The sequence below is a fragment of the Aotus nancymaae genome, unplaced genomic scaffold (genome assembly GCF_030222135.1).
Source record: "Aotus nancymaae isolate 86718 unplaced genomic scaffold, 86718_ANA_hifiasm-v0.15.2.pri h1tg000081l, whole genome shotgun sequence".
Taxonomy (NCBI): Eukaryota; Metazoa; Chordata; class Mammalia; order Primates; family Aotidae; genus Aotus; species Aotus nancymaae.
Genome location: NW_026988496.1, coordinates 184336 through 200538, shown reverse-complemented (window position 1 = coordinate 200538; position 16203 = coordinate 184336). Strand labels below are relative to the sequence as shown.

General features: G+C 35.8%; 1 protein-coding gene across 5 annotated transcripts in view; it reads right to left on the bottom strand.

Moving 5' to 3' along the window:
* The window catches only part of PHKA1 (phosphorylase kinase regulatory subunit alpha 1), a 125215-nt gene that overhangs the window by 95532 nt on the left and 13480 nt on the right, over positions 1 to 16203 (bottom strand). For all 5 annotated transcript variants that reach the window (XM_064368944.1, XM_064368946.1, XM_064368948.1 and 2 more), the window contains exon 4: positions 11866 to 12034. In XM_064368944.1, the coding sequence (XP_064225014.1) occupies positions 11866 to 12034 (169 nt within the window). The remainder of the gene's footprint in view (positions 1 to 11865; positions 12035 to 16203) is intronic.

Below are 16203 nucleotides of genomic sequence, written 5' to 3'. Positions count from 1 at the left end.
GGGTAACCAGTGGGTCTTCCTCCTTTACCACTGCCAAATCTCTCTGGAAGAAACCTGTTTTACCAGTTTCTTCTGTATCCTTTCAGAGACATATTATGCATGCACAAACATTACACAAAGGGTAGTATTGTATATTACACTGCATTTTGCTTTTTCATATATAAATAACTTGGAGATAATTTCAAATACATCTGTCTCAATTTTTTTAATGGCTACAGAACATTTCACTGAATGGCTATTCATGTAACCATTTCCCTACTGAAGGCCATTTAGGTTCTATCAAATCCTTCTTTCATCACTACAATGTTGCAATGAGTATTTGTGCAATGAGTATATCTTTATGCACATGTGCCAGTATATAAGGGCAGATTCTTTGAATGGCCAACCCAAATATTTATGCATATTATTTTCCAATGTTTTATTATGAACACTTTCAAACAAACAGAAAAAATGAAAGAATTTTACAAAGGACCCCTGTATACTCACCCTCTGAATTACAACATTAACATTTTAGTATACTTTGTTCATCACATATCTATCCATCTTCCTTTTTGATGCATTTCAGAGTAAGCTGCAGATATCAGTGTACTTCCCTCTAAATACTTCATCATGTACATTAAATTTTAATAATCATCTCCAAGTTATTCTTCAAAGAAATTCTACAGTTTATATATCAACACTGACTGCCTGTTTCCCTACATCTTTGCAAACACAGGCTTTAATAAAAATTTTTAATATTTGTCTCACTTTAATGAATAACAAATAGAACCTCCTTATAGTTTAATTTCCAGTTTTTTATTATGAGTAAGGTTGTGAGTCTTTTCATCTATTTATAAGCCATCTGTATTTCGTATTTCTTTTCCTATGAACTGTTTGGTCATGTCCTTCAGATTTTTACTGAATTGCTGGTCATCCTGACATACATATACCAGTCTTGGTATATGAATGGTCTTGCTATACATATGTTGGTATATTTATGGTCTTGGTATATAAATATATGTGTGTGTGTGTGTGTGTATTCACATATATGCCATCTGTATAACATTAAGCCTCATTCTCTGTCCTTTTTAAAAACAACTTTATTAAGATGCATAAAAAGTATGCATAAGAAGTATATATTCAATGGTTTTTAGTGTATGCACAGTTGTACGACCATCATCATAATCAATTTTAGAACATTTTCATCGCTCCAAAAAGAAATCCTGTACCCATTAGCAGTCACCATACATATATATGTATGTACCAGAAAGACCAGCAATTCAATAGAAATCAGAGGCTGAGAGAAGGCAGAGGTATGAAACTGGCCTTATTCATTTCTTAGATTTGTATCACAGCTATACCATACAAATGCCAATATTTCTACCACTTATGTCCTTTTGCTCATAATCTCCATTTAAATGGTCTTCCCCTCCTTTCCATATGTTGACATCTCATTGTTCTTTCAAAGCCCAGCTCAAATGCTATCTTCTCTGTGATGTTGTCATTGATTCCTCTCTTCTGTGGTTCATACAAACATATTGTGTGTGTGTGTGTGTGTGTGTGTGTGTGTGTGTGTGTATTTGTTCAGCATTAAACATTTTTTTAAAACTTTTATTTTTTCTATTATTGATATTTTAACAAATATTAAGGAAATTAGTCTCTTGCACATCATATGTGTTACAAGTATTTTTGCTAGTTTGTTTGAATTTTGACTTTGTTTGTAGTATTTTTTATTATCAGAAACTTTTATAAAATAGCTTTATCCCATGAATGCTTCTAAAACTTTTATAGGATTACTTTTCACATCTAAATCTTTGATCTATTAACAGATATTTTAAATCATGGAACTGTGTAACTTTATAATTAAAAAGAACTACATGATCGGTCATCAGACTGCAAACTCCTCCTGATCCATGGCTCTGTCAAAATAGCAACCATAGAACAGGGAAGCTGCAGAAGCAAAGTGTATTTTTTCTTGTAGCAGTAATGACATTAACTTCTTGGAAAGAGGAGGGAAAAGAGAAGAGATGATAGTGACATGGGACATCAGCATCATAGCTTTATCTTGTCATTTTTGTGTGCCAATGTGATTGAACAGAGACAGAGAAGGCAAAAGTGTGAAATTGGTCTTATTCATCTCTTAGACTTGTATCACAGCTATACCATACAAATGCCACACATTTCTACCATTTATATCCCTTTGTTCATTATATTCTCCATTTAAATGGCCTTCTTCTCTCCACATCTTGAAATCCCACTGTTCTTTCAAGGCTCAACTTAAACGCTATCTCCTCTGTGAGGCTATCATTGATTCTCCTCTTGTGATTCGCAGAATTTTATTTTTCTCACTTTTATTCACTTATTTTTTTACTCTGTATTATAAACAAATGTGTACTTGAATTTTAAGAAAAGAACTATATCTTATTTATATCTGCATCTTCTAAAAGTATCTCATATAGCCACTAAAAGTATCTCACATAGTATTATGAATGGTATTAAACACTATTGAACAGTAGATGTTTGAAAATTTATTAAGTGATTTTAAACACTTCTATTAACCACAGGAAAGGGACCAGTCTCTTGAGGCAAGGTCATAAATGCAGGACCTCTGGATCCTGTCCCTCCTGTAGAACCGAGACACTGCTTGTTGAACAAAGAATGCAGAGATGAGTACACATAAAATGATAGGGCTGGATTAGACCAAAGGTAACAGCACTACATAAATCATACTAAGACATACAGGGCTCCCAAAATGGAGCTGAATCAGTGGTCTATTGCACTTACATTTTGCACTCACCTGTATAACATTAAGCCTCTTTCTCTCATTTTTAGAAACAACATTATAGAGACAAATAAAAAGTATGCATAAGAATGGTTTTTAGTGTATGCAGTTGTGCGACCATCACTACAATCAATTTTAGAACATTTTCATCACTCCAAAAAGAAATCCTGTACCCCTTAGCAGTCACTCCCCATTTCCCTTATATAGTTGCCCCCCAGACTAAGTAATCACTAATCTACTTCCTGTCTCTATGATTTGCCTTAATTGACATTCACATAAATAGAATCATACAATATGTGGTCTTTCATGTCTGGGTATTTTCACTTAGGATAATGTTTTCAAGGTTTGTCAGTGTTGTGGCATATATCAGTAATTCATTTTTTATTGCCCAAAATATTCCATCTTCAGAGGTAGCAGTAAAATAAAAAAAAAGTAAAAAAAAATTCCATTGTGCAGATGCATCATTTTATTTATCCAATTATCAGTTGATAAACATTTGGGTTATTTTTGTTTATGGCTATCATAAGTAATGTTGCTATAAACATTTATGCATAAGCTTTTGAGTAAACATATGTTTTCATTTCTCTTGGGTATATATCTACTTAGGAGTGAAACTGCTAGATCATATGGTAACTCTATGTTAAGCCTTTTAAGGAACTACCAGACTGTTTTCCAAAGCAGCTGCACCATTTTATATTTCCACCAGCAGTGTATGAGGGTTCCAATTCTTCCACATCCTCAGCAACACTTATTATCTGCCATTTTGATTACAGTCATCCTGATGGGTGTGAAGTGGTATCTCATTGTGGTTTGGGCCTGCCTGCATTTCTTTTGAAACTAATGATCTTCAGTATCCTTTCATGTACTTATTGGTTATCTGAATATCTTTTTTTGAGGAATGTCAATTCAGATTCTTTGACCATTTTAATTAGGTTATTTATTTTTTGTATTAAGTTCTGTTCTTTATTTTAGATACAAGTATCTTATCAGATACATGATTTGCAAATATTTTCTTCTGTACTATTGGCTGCTTTATTACTTTCCTGATGGGGTCCTTTGAAGCACAAAAGTTCTTAATTTTGATACATTCCAGTTTATCTATTTTTTTCTTTAGTAGCTTATGTCTTTGGTGTCATATCTAAGAGGCTTTTTCCTAACCCAATGCCAGAAACATTTACTTCTATATTTTTCTCTGTTTGTTGTGTACTGAATTGTGTCCTCCCCCAAAAAATTCGTATGTTGAAGCCCTAACCCCTAATATGACTACATTTGGAGACAGGGATTTCAAGGAGATAATTAAGAAGATAAATGAGGTCATGAGGGCGACCCTAACGTAATAGGGCTGCTGTCTTATAAAAAGAGGAAGCACACCAAGAGTGCATGCTCCAGAAAAGGCCATGTAAGAACACAGGGAGGGTAGCCATCTGCAAGCCAAGATGAGAGGCCTCACCAGAAACCAACCCTGCCAGCCTTGATCTTGGACTTCCAGCCTCCAGAACTGTGAGAAAATAAATTTCTGTTATTAAAGCCACCCATTATGTGGTATTTTGTTGTGGCAGAATAATACAGTGTTTTATAGTTTTCCCTCTTACATTTAGGTCTACAATTTATTTTGAGTTAATTTTTTTTAATTTCCTTTTTTTCTTTCTCTTTTTTTGAGATGGAGTCTCATTCTGTCACCCAGGCTGGAGTGCAATGGCGTAATCTCAGCTTGCTGCAACCTCTGCCTCTTGAGTTCAAGTGATTCTCCTGCCTCAGCCTCTGGAGTAGCTGGAATTACAGGCGCACACCACCACAACCAGGTAAGTTTTGTATTTTTAGTAGAGATGGACGGGGTTAAGCCATGTTGGCCAGGCTGGTCTCGAACTCCTGACCTCAAGTGATCCTCCTGCCTCGGCCTCCCAAAGTGCTGGGATTACAGGCGTGAACCACCACTCCCGGCCTTGAGTTAATTTTTATATATGGTGTGAAGAAGAAGTCCAATTTCATTATTTTGCATGTGGACATACAGTTGTCACAGCACCATTTGTTGAAGAGACTTCTCTTTCCCCATTGAATTATCTTGGCGCCCCTGTCAAAAATCAACTTAGCATAATGTGATGGGTTATTTCTAACCCCTCAACTGTATTTCAAAGAGCTACATGTCTATATTTATCCCAGTACCTGTACTGTTTTAATTAATGTAGCTTTGTAGTAGGTTTTGAAATTGGGAAGTTTGAGTTCTCCAACTTTCTTCTATTTTAAGATTGTTTTAGCTATTCTGGGTCCTTTAAATTTCCATATAAATTTTAGAATCAGCCTGTCAATTTCTGCAAAGTCAGTTGATACTGAATCTATAGATAATTTGGGAAATGTTGCCACCTTAACAATAAATCTTCTGATCTTTGAATATAGATGTCTTTCCATTTATTCAGAACTTTACTTTCTTTCAACAATGTTTTGTGTTTTTCTTTTTTTTTTTAAGAGAAAGAGAGAGAGAGAATAGGAAGGAAAAAAAAGGAAGAGAAAGAGAGAGAGAGAATGGGGAGGAGGGAGAAGGAAAAGAAAGAGGGAGAGAGAATGGGAGTATTGCTTTCTTGCCCAGGCTAGAATGCAATTTAGTAATGGGTATTGAAAACCTCTTTTATACTGATAATTATACTTAATGATGTAGTCAGGAAGGAATAAGGGAAGAAGATAACAAACAAACAGCCAACCAATATTTAATTTAAACCTATGAAATGCTATGCGATTACTGAGGAGTGATTTACTTCCAATTATATAGTCACCTTTGGAATAGGTGTGAGGTGGTAATGTATGTTTTGTGTATTTGAAGTGGAGAGTTCTATAAATGTTTATTAAGTTTACTTGTTCCGGGTCTGAGTTCAAGTCCTGAATATCCTTGTTAATTTTCTATCTCGTTGATCTATAGAATCGTTAGCTCTTCTTGTTGCATTGATCCTTTTGCCATTATGTAATGTCATTCCTCGCCTCTTTTGATCTTTGTTGCTTTAAAGTCTACTTTATCAGAGGCGAGAATTGCATCTCCTGCTTTTTGTTTATTAGTTTATTTTTACTCTCTGTTTGATTGGTAAATCTTCCTCCTTCTCTCTGAGTCTTTGTGTATTGTTGCATGTAAGATGGGCCCGGATGCAGCATACCGATGGGTTTTGGCTTTTTATCCAATTAAAATATATATAAGTTTAATACCAGCGTTTGATGCTAGCTGGCTGTTTTGCCCATTAGTTGATGTAAATTTTTTATTGTGTTAAAGTTCTTCGCTTTTTGATATATTTTTGGAAAGGCTGATATTGGTTGTTCCTTTATATGTATAGTGCTTCTTTCAGAAGCTCTTGTAAAGCAGGCCTGGTGGTGGTGAACTCTCTAAGTACTTGTTTGTTCGCAAAAAAGATTTAATTTTTCCTTCGCTCATAAAGCTTAGTTTGGCTGGATAGGAAATTCTGGGTTGAAAGTTCTTTTCTTTAAGGATGTTAAATATTGGTCCCCACTCTTTTCTGGCTTGTAGGGTTTCTGCTGAGAGATCTGCTGTAAGTCTGATAGCTTTCCCTTTGTGTGTAACCTGACCTTTCTCTCTGGCTGCCCTTAGTATTTTCTCCTTCATTTCAACCCTAATAAATCTGGCGATTATGTGCCTTGGGGTTGGTCTTCTTGAAGAATATCTTTGTGGTGTTCTCTGTATTACCTGGAGTTGAATATTACCCTGCCTTGCCAGGTTGGGAAAATTTTCCTGAATGATATCCTGAAGAGTATTTTCCAACTTGGATTCATTCTCTTCATCACATTCAGGTACACCTATCAAACGTAAATTAGGTCTTTTCACATAGTCCCATATTTCCTGGAGACTTTGCTCATTCCTTTTCATCCTTTTTTCTGCATTCTTGTCTTCTCGTTTCATTTCACTGAGCTGGTCCTCGACTTCTGATATCCTTCCTTCTGCTTGATCAATTTGACTGTTTAAACTTGTGCATGCTTCGTGAAGTTCTCGTGTTGTGTTTTTCAGCTCCATCAATTCACTTATATTCTTCTCTAAATTGTCCATTCTCGTTAACATTTCGTCAAACCTTTTTTCAAGGTTCTTAGTTTCTTTGCATTGGGTTAGAACAAGTTCTTTTAATTCACAGAAGTTTCGTATCACACACGTTTTGAAACCTGCTTCTGTTATTGGAACACACGTATAATCTATTAAGCCTTGTTCCGTTACTGATGAGGAATTGCAATCCCCTGTAGAGGGAGAGGCATTCTGATTTTGAGTATTCTCTACCTTTTTACGCTGGTTTCTTCCCTTCATTATATATTTGTCCGTCTGTCGTCTTTATAATTATCGACTTTCTAACTGGGTCTCTGACGTCCAACTTGTTGATTCCCTGCGCCGAAATCTGAGCAATCCACTAAGCCGGCCAAAACAGCGGTGTTAAGATTGATGGTGCTTTTCTGCCCGGGAATCTCCGGACTCTGCACCAAGAACTGGCGTGCTAAGGCACCAGCAAAACCGCCACGCCGGCCACAAGAGTCGCCCTGGCGACACGTGGGGCTTCTCTGCTGGGAATCTCCTGGTCCGTGAGCAACTAATATTCGTCTGAAAGTGTGGCGTCCTCTCGTTCTTTGTGCTTTCACTGGGAGGTACGTGCCCGAGCTGCTAATCATCAGCCATCTTGGATCTCTCTCTTGTGTTTTTCAAAGTACAAATTTTATATTTCTTTTGTTACATTTATTCCTCATTGTTTCATTTTTGATCCTAGATATTATTTTTAAATTTCATTTTGGATTATTCGTTGCTACTGTTTAGAAATATAATTCATTTTTGCATATTTAACTTGTACCTTGTTACCTTCCTGAACTTTGTTTTTTCTAGATTTTTAGTGAATTCCTTTGGATTTCTCTACGTAAGAACACATCGTCTGCAAATGGAGATAATTATACTCCTCCCTTATTTGATGCCTTTTTTTTCTTTTTACTGACTATTTGCCCTTGCTAAACTGCCAGTACAATTTTAGATACTGGTGGCAAGAGTTGATGTCCTTGTCTTGTTCTGATCTAACGGGAAAAGCATTCATTCTTTCACCATCAAATGTCATGTTAGGTGTGGATTTTCAAAGATGCCCTTTATCAGGTTGAGAAAATTATCTTCTATTCCTTATTTGGTAAGTATTTATTATGATAAGGTGATGGATTTGCCAAATGTTTTTCTGTGTCTACTGAGACAATCATATACATTTGTGCTTTATTCCATTGACATGATGTATTACATTAATTAATTTTCAGATAATAAAACAGCCTTGCATTCCTGGAAAAAATATAGCTTTGGTCAAGGTATATAAACTTGTTAATATATTGCTGGATTCAGTTTACTAGTATTTTGTTTATTTTTATATCTACATTCATAAGAGATACTCATCTATAATTTTACTTTGTTGTGATATCTTTGTCTGGTTTTAGCATCAGAGTAATAGCCTCACAGAATGAGGCTGCAAGTGTTACCTCTTTTATTTTTGGAAGTGTTTGTAAAGAATTGGTGTTCACTCTTCTTTAAATATTTGGCAGATGTATCAGTAAAGCTATCTGCACCTGGGCTTTTCTTTGTGGAAACTTTTTATATCACTAATTCTCTTCCATTGTAGTAAGTCTATTCAGATTTCCTTTGCTTCTTGAGTCAGATTCAGTAGTTTGTGTCTCTCAGGAAATTTTCCCATCTCATCGAAATTATCTAATTTGCTGGTAACCAGTTGTCCATAGTATTCTCTTTTAGTTCTTTATATTTTTATAAGGTTGTAGTGATGTCCCCTCTTTTATTCCTAATTTTAGTAATTTGAGTGTTCTCTCTTTTTCTCTCGGTCAGTGTGGCTAAAGATTTGTCAATTTTGTTGATCTTTTTAAAGAATGAATTTTTTGTTTTTCCATTCTGTTTCATTAATTTCTGCTGTAATGTTTATTACTTCATCCTTTCTGTTTGCTTTGGGTTTAGTTTGCTTGACTTTTTCCAGTGCCTTAAGGTGGAAGGTTAGGTTACTGATTTTTCTTTTTTATTTCTTTTTTTTTTTGAGACAGAGTTTCATTCTTGTTGCTCAGGCCAGAGTGCAATGGCATGATCTCGGTTGCTCACTGCAACCTCTGCCCTCCCGGGTTCAAGTGATTCTCCTGCCTCAGCCTCCTGAGTAGCTGGGATTACAGGCATTCACCACCACGCCTGGCTAATTTTGTATTTTTAGTAGAGATGGTGTTTCTCCATGTTGGTCAGGCTGGTCTCGAGCTCCTGACCTCAGGTGATCCACCCATCTCGGCCCCCAAAAGTGCTGGGATTACAGGCATGAGCCCCTGCACCCAGTCTCCTTTTCTTTTTTTTTATATTGGTGTTTACAGCTATAAACTTCCCTCTAAGCACTGTTTTTGCTGCTTCCTGTAAGTTTTGGTATGTTGTGTTCTCTTTTTAATTTAGCTCAAAGTATTTTCTAATTTCTCTTGTGATTCTTATTTGATTCATTGGTTGTTTAGGTGTATATTGCTTAATTTCCATATATTTGTGAGTTTCCTAAATTTCTCTCTGTTCTTAATTCCATTTTGGTCATAGAACATACTTTGTATGATTTTTAAATCTTTCAAATTTTATGAGGCTAGTTTTATGGTATACCATATAATCTCTCCTGAAAAATGTTCCATGTGTCATTGAGCTAGCATATGGTTTAGCTTTTTGCTGTTATTGAGCTACTAGGATCCTCTTAATTTCTTAGAACCAAAATGTCCATTGTTTTTTGAGATTGCCTTTAGGCTCTAATTTTTCCACACTCTGTTCCAAATCAAGTCAATTCCTTTGGGAAAAGCTGCAGAGCTTTGTGTCTTTACAGCCTGTGTCTCTCCCCAGCAAAATTCTTATGCCAATGCTCCAGAGCTAGTGGTGAGAACAGTGGCCCACTTCTTTTGGAGTGACACTCCTGCTTTACAAATTGAGTGCTGGGAAGGGATAGTAGCCTTTTTGATGTTCTTAGTTTGCCCCTCCCAGAATAGAACCTCCACCTCCTGAAGTGGGCCAATGTTAATCAGGGCCTACCATTTTCACCCTGCCTTTGCCTGGGGAGAAGGGGAACTCCAGGCCTGTCAGCTATTCTTACCTGAACTAGCTTCTGCAACATGGAGCTGGAGAGGATGAGAAACAAATGATCACAACCTACCTCCCTCAGGGAGGTACAGTACCCCTAAACTGGGGACTAGCTGGGGAGATTGTGCTCTTGGCTGTACCTGCCTTCAATATTGCTTCTGCTGTGCTGTGGGGTGGAGGAGGGAGTAGATTGAGATTCAAATGCCACATTCCCTCCCTGCTTTTGCCAACACTTAGTAGATTTCCTGGAGTAAATGTTTCTCTACTTGCTCTATGTGCTTCAGACAATTTCCAATAATGTAAGTGGCTTTTAAAAAATAATTTTCAACATTTATGGTTGTTTTGCTGGGGGAGGTTCCATGGATCTCCTCATGCCCCCATTCTATAAGTTGCAGCCAGGTTCTGTCTAAGCCTCTCTTTTAACTAAGGTTGAGATTTGTTAAGTATTCAAAAATGTGTAGAGCACTGCTAAATACTCTATGAAGATCTTGCATACTACCACTTATATCTCACATAAGCCCTTTCATTCTCAAGGCAACTGCCTTACATAAATTTTATATCAATCTTGCCTTAGAGCATTTTACTCATCTCCTGACAAGTCTGCCATCTTAGTGTTCTTCCCTATCCAATCTATCTTCCTGCTACTGAAGTGAATCATCTGAAGCTTCCTTGATTATTTACCGTGAATGACCCTCTACTGATTACAGACTGAACTCCAAACTATATAGCATGGTACACAGGCCATCAAACAGCTAGCCCCAACTTTCTAGTTTCATATTTTTGTCATTTTTCCAGATGCATCTTATATTCTAACCATAGAAGACATCCAGCCTTACCTTGATGGCCAGTGCCTTTCAAATTTCCATGTTATATTCATGCTATTCCCATCCCTTCTCTGATTTGTAAATGTCTACTTATTCCTCAAAGGCCTGATCAAATAATATCTACTTTATTCCAAGTACCTATCAAAGTCAGCTGATTGAGCTGAAAATCAAATGTTAAGTCAGAAATCAATAAACATTTGTTGAATGAATGGATATGTCTCCTATAAGCCTCTTTGATACATTTCTGCTTCCATTCTGGGCTCAAAATGAAAAACCACAAGAGATATTCAGATATTGTTGCTTTGTAGACAAAACTCCAGTCAGTATTAAAATAATATTAGAAATGGAGTAATAGCTGTCATTCTATTTAAATAAATTACATCTAAAAATATATTTATTCAGGGAGAAACCTCCCCTACAAAGGGAGGGCATATCTAGGTAGCCAGTTCATACTTTTGAGAAAAGGCTATTCAGCTTCTGAGATGTGTGTTCTAGAGGAAACAAAGGAAAGGTTTATCTTCAAATATTTATTTCTATTAAAAAAGGAAAAGAGTATTTTGAAGGAATTCCTACCCTGGATGCCCTTAGTACCAAGGAGCTCTATAACCAGATTGGAAGATAAAGAAATTAAATGTCAAAAATGTGGTATTTTGAGAAGTACCTTAATTTAGGAAACTCTGGCAAAGGTCTCATTATTTTTCTAAACTAGGTATAATTGGATACATTGCCCTCCCGCAATTTAGGAGAAATAAAAGGAAATTAAGTTGTTTCTTACACTTCCCTTTCTCAGGTAAAGCATCCAAAGTTAATAAGAGAATCATCTGAAAAGGATATATTTTTCAATAATAAAAAAATTGGATTCTGATTCCTAAGTTAATTTTCTTAATGTAATTTAGATGCCTATAGACAGATGCCTTGTTTATAATATATTCATAAAGAGTAGTATAAAGTAGATGATTCAATTTATATTTATACTAATTGGCAGGATTGTCAATGTACTGTATGAGAACAAGCAATAAACCCTAGCCCTTCTTTGCCATCTCATGATATCTGAGTGTTAAAAAATAATAAAAAGTACCTGTCTCAAGAAGATCTACCCCAGACTTACTGGTTCTCAATTTAAAAGAATATTAGTTAGTACCACAGACTCCATGCTCAGGGGCTCCCAGCACTTCTCTCCTTGTACTGACCTGAGGCCGTCATTTGGGCTAAGAAGAGCAGGTACACAGAGGTAGCATCCAACTGCAGGTGTCCCCATTGATCATCACCCACTACAGTGGCACAGGTTTTGGTGTTGTACTTGGCATGGAGGCTATCCTTAGTACTCTGACTATGTTTGAAGGATTCTACTTTATCCACCTGAAAAGAACAACACATTAAAAGAAGGATATACTGAAAAACCAACCCATATGCCATACTTCTGTAGTACTCTAACATACATTATTGCAATGTGAAGATACATTATCTTCAGGCAATTGTAAATATTTAAAATACACTGTTACCTCTTTTTCCCTATACCAGTACAACTGGAAAGTCTGTTATTGTTGTTTTTCAATTTAGTGATTTAATTAGAAAATAATATCAAATAGTAAAAAACAGTTGTTTTCTATTCATTGCCTCTTATTCACTCTTCATATGGTTGCTTTGCCATGCTGTAGATATAAACTGAGATTCAGAGTGCTTGAGTGAGAACAGCTTAGTAAAAGATAACTGAGTGTGAAAAGATACATTTGTTCCTGAAACTGAGGTAGAAATTTCGAAGGAAATTAGAATAAGAGGATATATTTTGAAGGAGTAATGAAAAAAGCTGCTGAGAGAGGGACAGAAAGATGGAGTAATGGTATGACAGTGTGAAAGGAAAATATCTTGGGCCACTTCAAGCTGGAAACAGCTCAGGGCAAATCTGCCTAGCATTCTATTCAAAGTCATCCTTCTGTTCACAGATAGATGCAAATTCTGATTGCCTCCTTTGGGAAGACTTATCAGAAACTCAAAGAATCCAATCATCTGTCTCTCACCTACCTGTGACCTGGAAGCCCCCAGTTGGGGAGCCTTGCTTTGATTGATTGATGTCTCATGTCTCCCAAAAATGTATAAAACCAAGCTGTGCCCCAACCACCTTGGGCACAAGTCCTCAGGACCTCCTGAGGGTATGTCACAGGCATGTCTTCAACCCTGGCAAGATAAACTTTCTAAATTAACTGAGACCTGTCTCAGATTTTCAGGGTTCACATTTTGGTAACCTCCAGGTGGGGGTGGATTCTGAGTGGAGATGCCCCTGACCTTTGACAAATCTCACGTTGGTGCTTGGTACCAGCATGAGCTAACTTTATGGCTCAAACCAATAGGGCAATTTGCTGAGGCCTGAGAGCACCCCCTCCACAGAATCCCTGATCTTCCAAAATTTGGTCGACATCTAAAGTTTATTTTGCTGTTATAACTCCTCTTCTTTGGAGTTTTCCTTGCTTTCAACACAAGGAAAGCAAGTTTTCCTGCTTCCATGGTGACAGAAGGCAGGTAACTCCTTTATGGAGTTTGAGCTAGCTTCCAACAGGGAAGATGAGTTTTGTTTTTCCTGTTTCTAGGACACTAGAAAGCAGTCTACAGCCTGAGACCCATCACTAGGTAAGAATCTGGTTTGGGATTCTGTCTTACAAATTATTTTTAAACGACTAAAGTTAGCAATAACAACTAGCTGTTGTTAAATTCTGCTTACACTTAGAGTGCTCAGAAATCGCACAATTTGTGTGATCATTGTCAGTTTAGCAGCATTTCGTCCTAGCTAAAATATGGTAATAAGATTTTAAAAGATTTTTTTTTTAAGGAGCTCAATGGTTAAAAGTCAGCTTAATTAAAAGGTTAACATACAAGACGTGTGTGTGTATGTGTGCATATGGGCATGTTTGTATTTAAAAAGCATTCATGTTTTTTTTTTCTCTCCTAAGACCTTGTCTTATTTTTTTGAGCAAAAGTTTTTTTTTTTTTTCTTCTCAGTTGACTGAATTCTGTTTTCACCTGATTTTTTGACTAAAATAGTTATTGCAACAGAGGCTACTCTTGGGTTTTTAAGGAAGACACTCAGAAATGTCTTTGTTTAAAAAAATGTTTTAAGTACACTGTAAAAGCATCTCCCTCTAGTTCTGCAGCACCAGACCTTTTTCTCTGTATCTTATGATATAAATTTTGCTATTTGATTTTCACCTGAGCTGTTTTCTTTAATGTGCAAATTTAAGGCTATTTAGCTGACAAATGCATAGGGTTGTGAAACAAGTTACTGGGAATCTGAAAGTCTAAGAAAAGAATAAACCTATAAAATGTGCTTCCATTGGCATGCCTACTATGTCTTTATATGTATTTATCTGTTGTGTACATAGTATTTCACTACTAAAAACACATAAAAGAGATCATACAATTGGCTTAAGGAAAAATAAAAGTGCTTAAATCAGATACTAAAACAGAATAGTCAAATGCTTTTTCAAGTTTATGTAACTTAAGTAAAATCTTTAATAAATAAGTTAGTTTTAAAATTATTTGATAAAATAATACTAGAAATGTCTTAAGATTTGCCAGTATACATTCTTTTGTTTTGCATTTATTCATCAAGCAATTTCATACTTATCCCTGACAAATACTTTAAGGTGTCAAAATTTGGCATGAGGTTACAAACTATAACCCAGCCCAAAACAGAATGATTTTTTGCTTGCATAATTTTTAATAAATAAGACATTGATACAGGCTTAATGAAAATAGCTGTATCATAAGTTTAGTAAGAGTACCATAACTTCTAATCCTGTGGCTTTAGGCAGTATGCACAGACAATAAGGAGGTTTGTTTTGGGAAAGGACTGTTATTGTCCTTGTTTGAAAGCTAATCTATAAGTTAAATTCCTCCCAAAGTTAGTTTAGCCCATGCCCAGGAATGAACAAGGACAGCTTGGGGCTTAGAGCAAGGTGGAGTCAGTTAGGTCAAATCTTTTTTCACTGTCTCAGTTATAATTTACAATGGCAGTTTCATAACTTTAAATTATGACTATCATAGTTTTCATAAATAATCTGGGTAAAACAATTAAAATAAAATAATTAGGTAAATGTAATGCGATAAGTACTTACAGAAAAACTGGTCATAATTTAGAATATAAGGTTTTGTTAAATAATCAATATTTCATTATTTGGGTATTTTCCAATAAATATATATTGTAGGAAAACATTCTTGGTAAAAAATAATAGGTGAACAAGTTTTGTCTAATTCAAAGCTTATTTAAAGGTTATGTATAAAACAAGGTAAAAAGAACCAAGAAACAAAAGGAGATGTAAAGAAAGTTGTAAGAATAAAGAGGTTTTTTCTGTGGTAAGAAAGCTTAAAGAGAAACAATTTTATACAAGAAATAATCTTATATGGTAAATTTTAGTCCTAAAATAAAATGACTGTTTAAGAAGAAGGGACGTTCAGGACAAACCAAAAAGTCCAAATATTATTATTAAGTTTTGGTTTGCTTAGGAAAAAAACAGATTAAAAAATATTTTTTAAAACTAAGGTTATTACACCCATGTATCTTCCTGTATGTGCTTTTAAAGTCCTTGTGACATTGAGTTAGAGGGCTCTAACTCCTAGGTCTAAAAAGGACATCAAGTCCTGCTAAATCTTAAACACTGAGAGGAATTAAAGCCTCAACTTCAGGCCCCATAGAAGATGCCAATCAAAATAAACTGCATTCCTGAAACACAGGGCAAAAAAAAAAAAAAAAAAAAAAAAATTAAAGGGCACATAAGATTGTAAGGGCCAATTTTTAAAGATAAAATAAGTTCAGTATCTCTATAAATTAATCATTAGTGTCAAAGGCACACTGATACAAAACCAGTATACAGACCCCTATGTCAGATTAACAAGTTTTTCTTTCTTTTTTTTTTTTTTTGAGACGGAGTTTCGCTCTTGTTACCCAGGATGGAGTGCAATGGCGCAATCTCGGCTCACCGCAACCTCCGCCTCCTGGGTTCAGGCAATTCTCCTGCCTCAGCCTCCTGAGTAGGTGGGATTACAGGCATGCGCCACCATGCCCAGCTAATTTTTTGTATTTTTAGTAGAGACGGGGTTTCACCATGTTGACCAGGATGGTCTCGATCTCTTGACCTCGTGATCCACCCGCCTCGGCCTCCCAAAGTGCTGGGATTACAGGCGTGAGCCACTGCGCCCGGCCACAAGTTTTTCTTAAAGCATTAACAAACTCCTTAATAAAGGTTATAAAAGACTTCTGGAAGTTATATTTTATAATCAAGGTTAAACTTTACAGATTATTTACAAAATTTTGAAAAACAAATGTAATTGGCTTCATGCTGTTTTTATTTGGGCTTCTTGTTTAGAAAATTAAGTCTCCTCTCTCAAAGAATGAAGGTTTTCCTCTTTTTTTGAAGTCCTTGAATTATTACTTTGGTTAAACAATGACCCGTAATACTATTTGGTAATATCAAGCATTTTAAACCTTTTATATTTGACAAACTTTCCAAAATCATATTATAAATTATGGCTTTTTC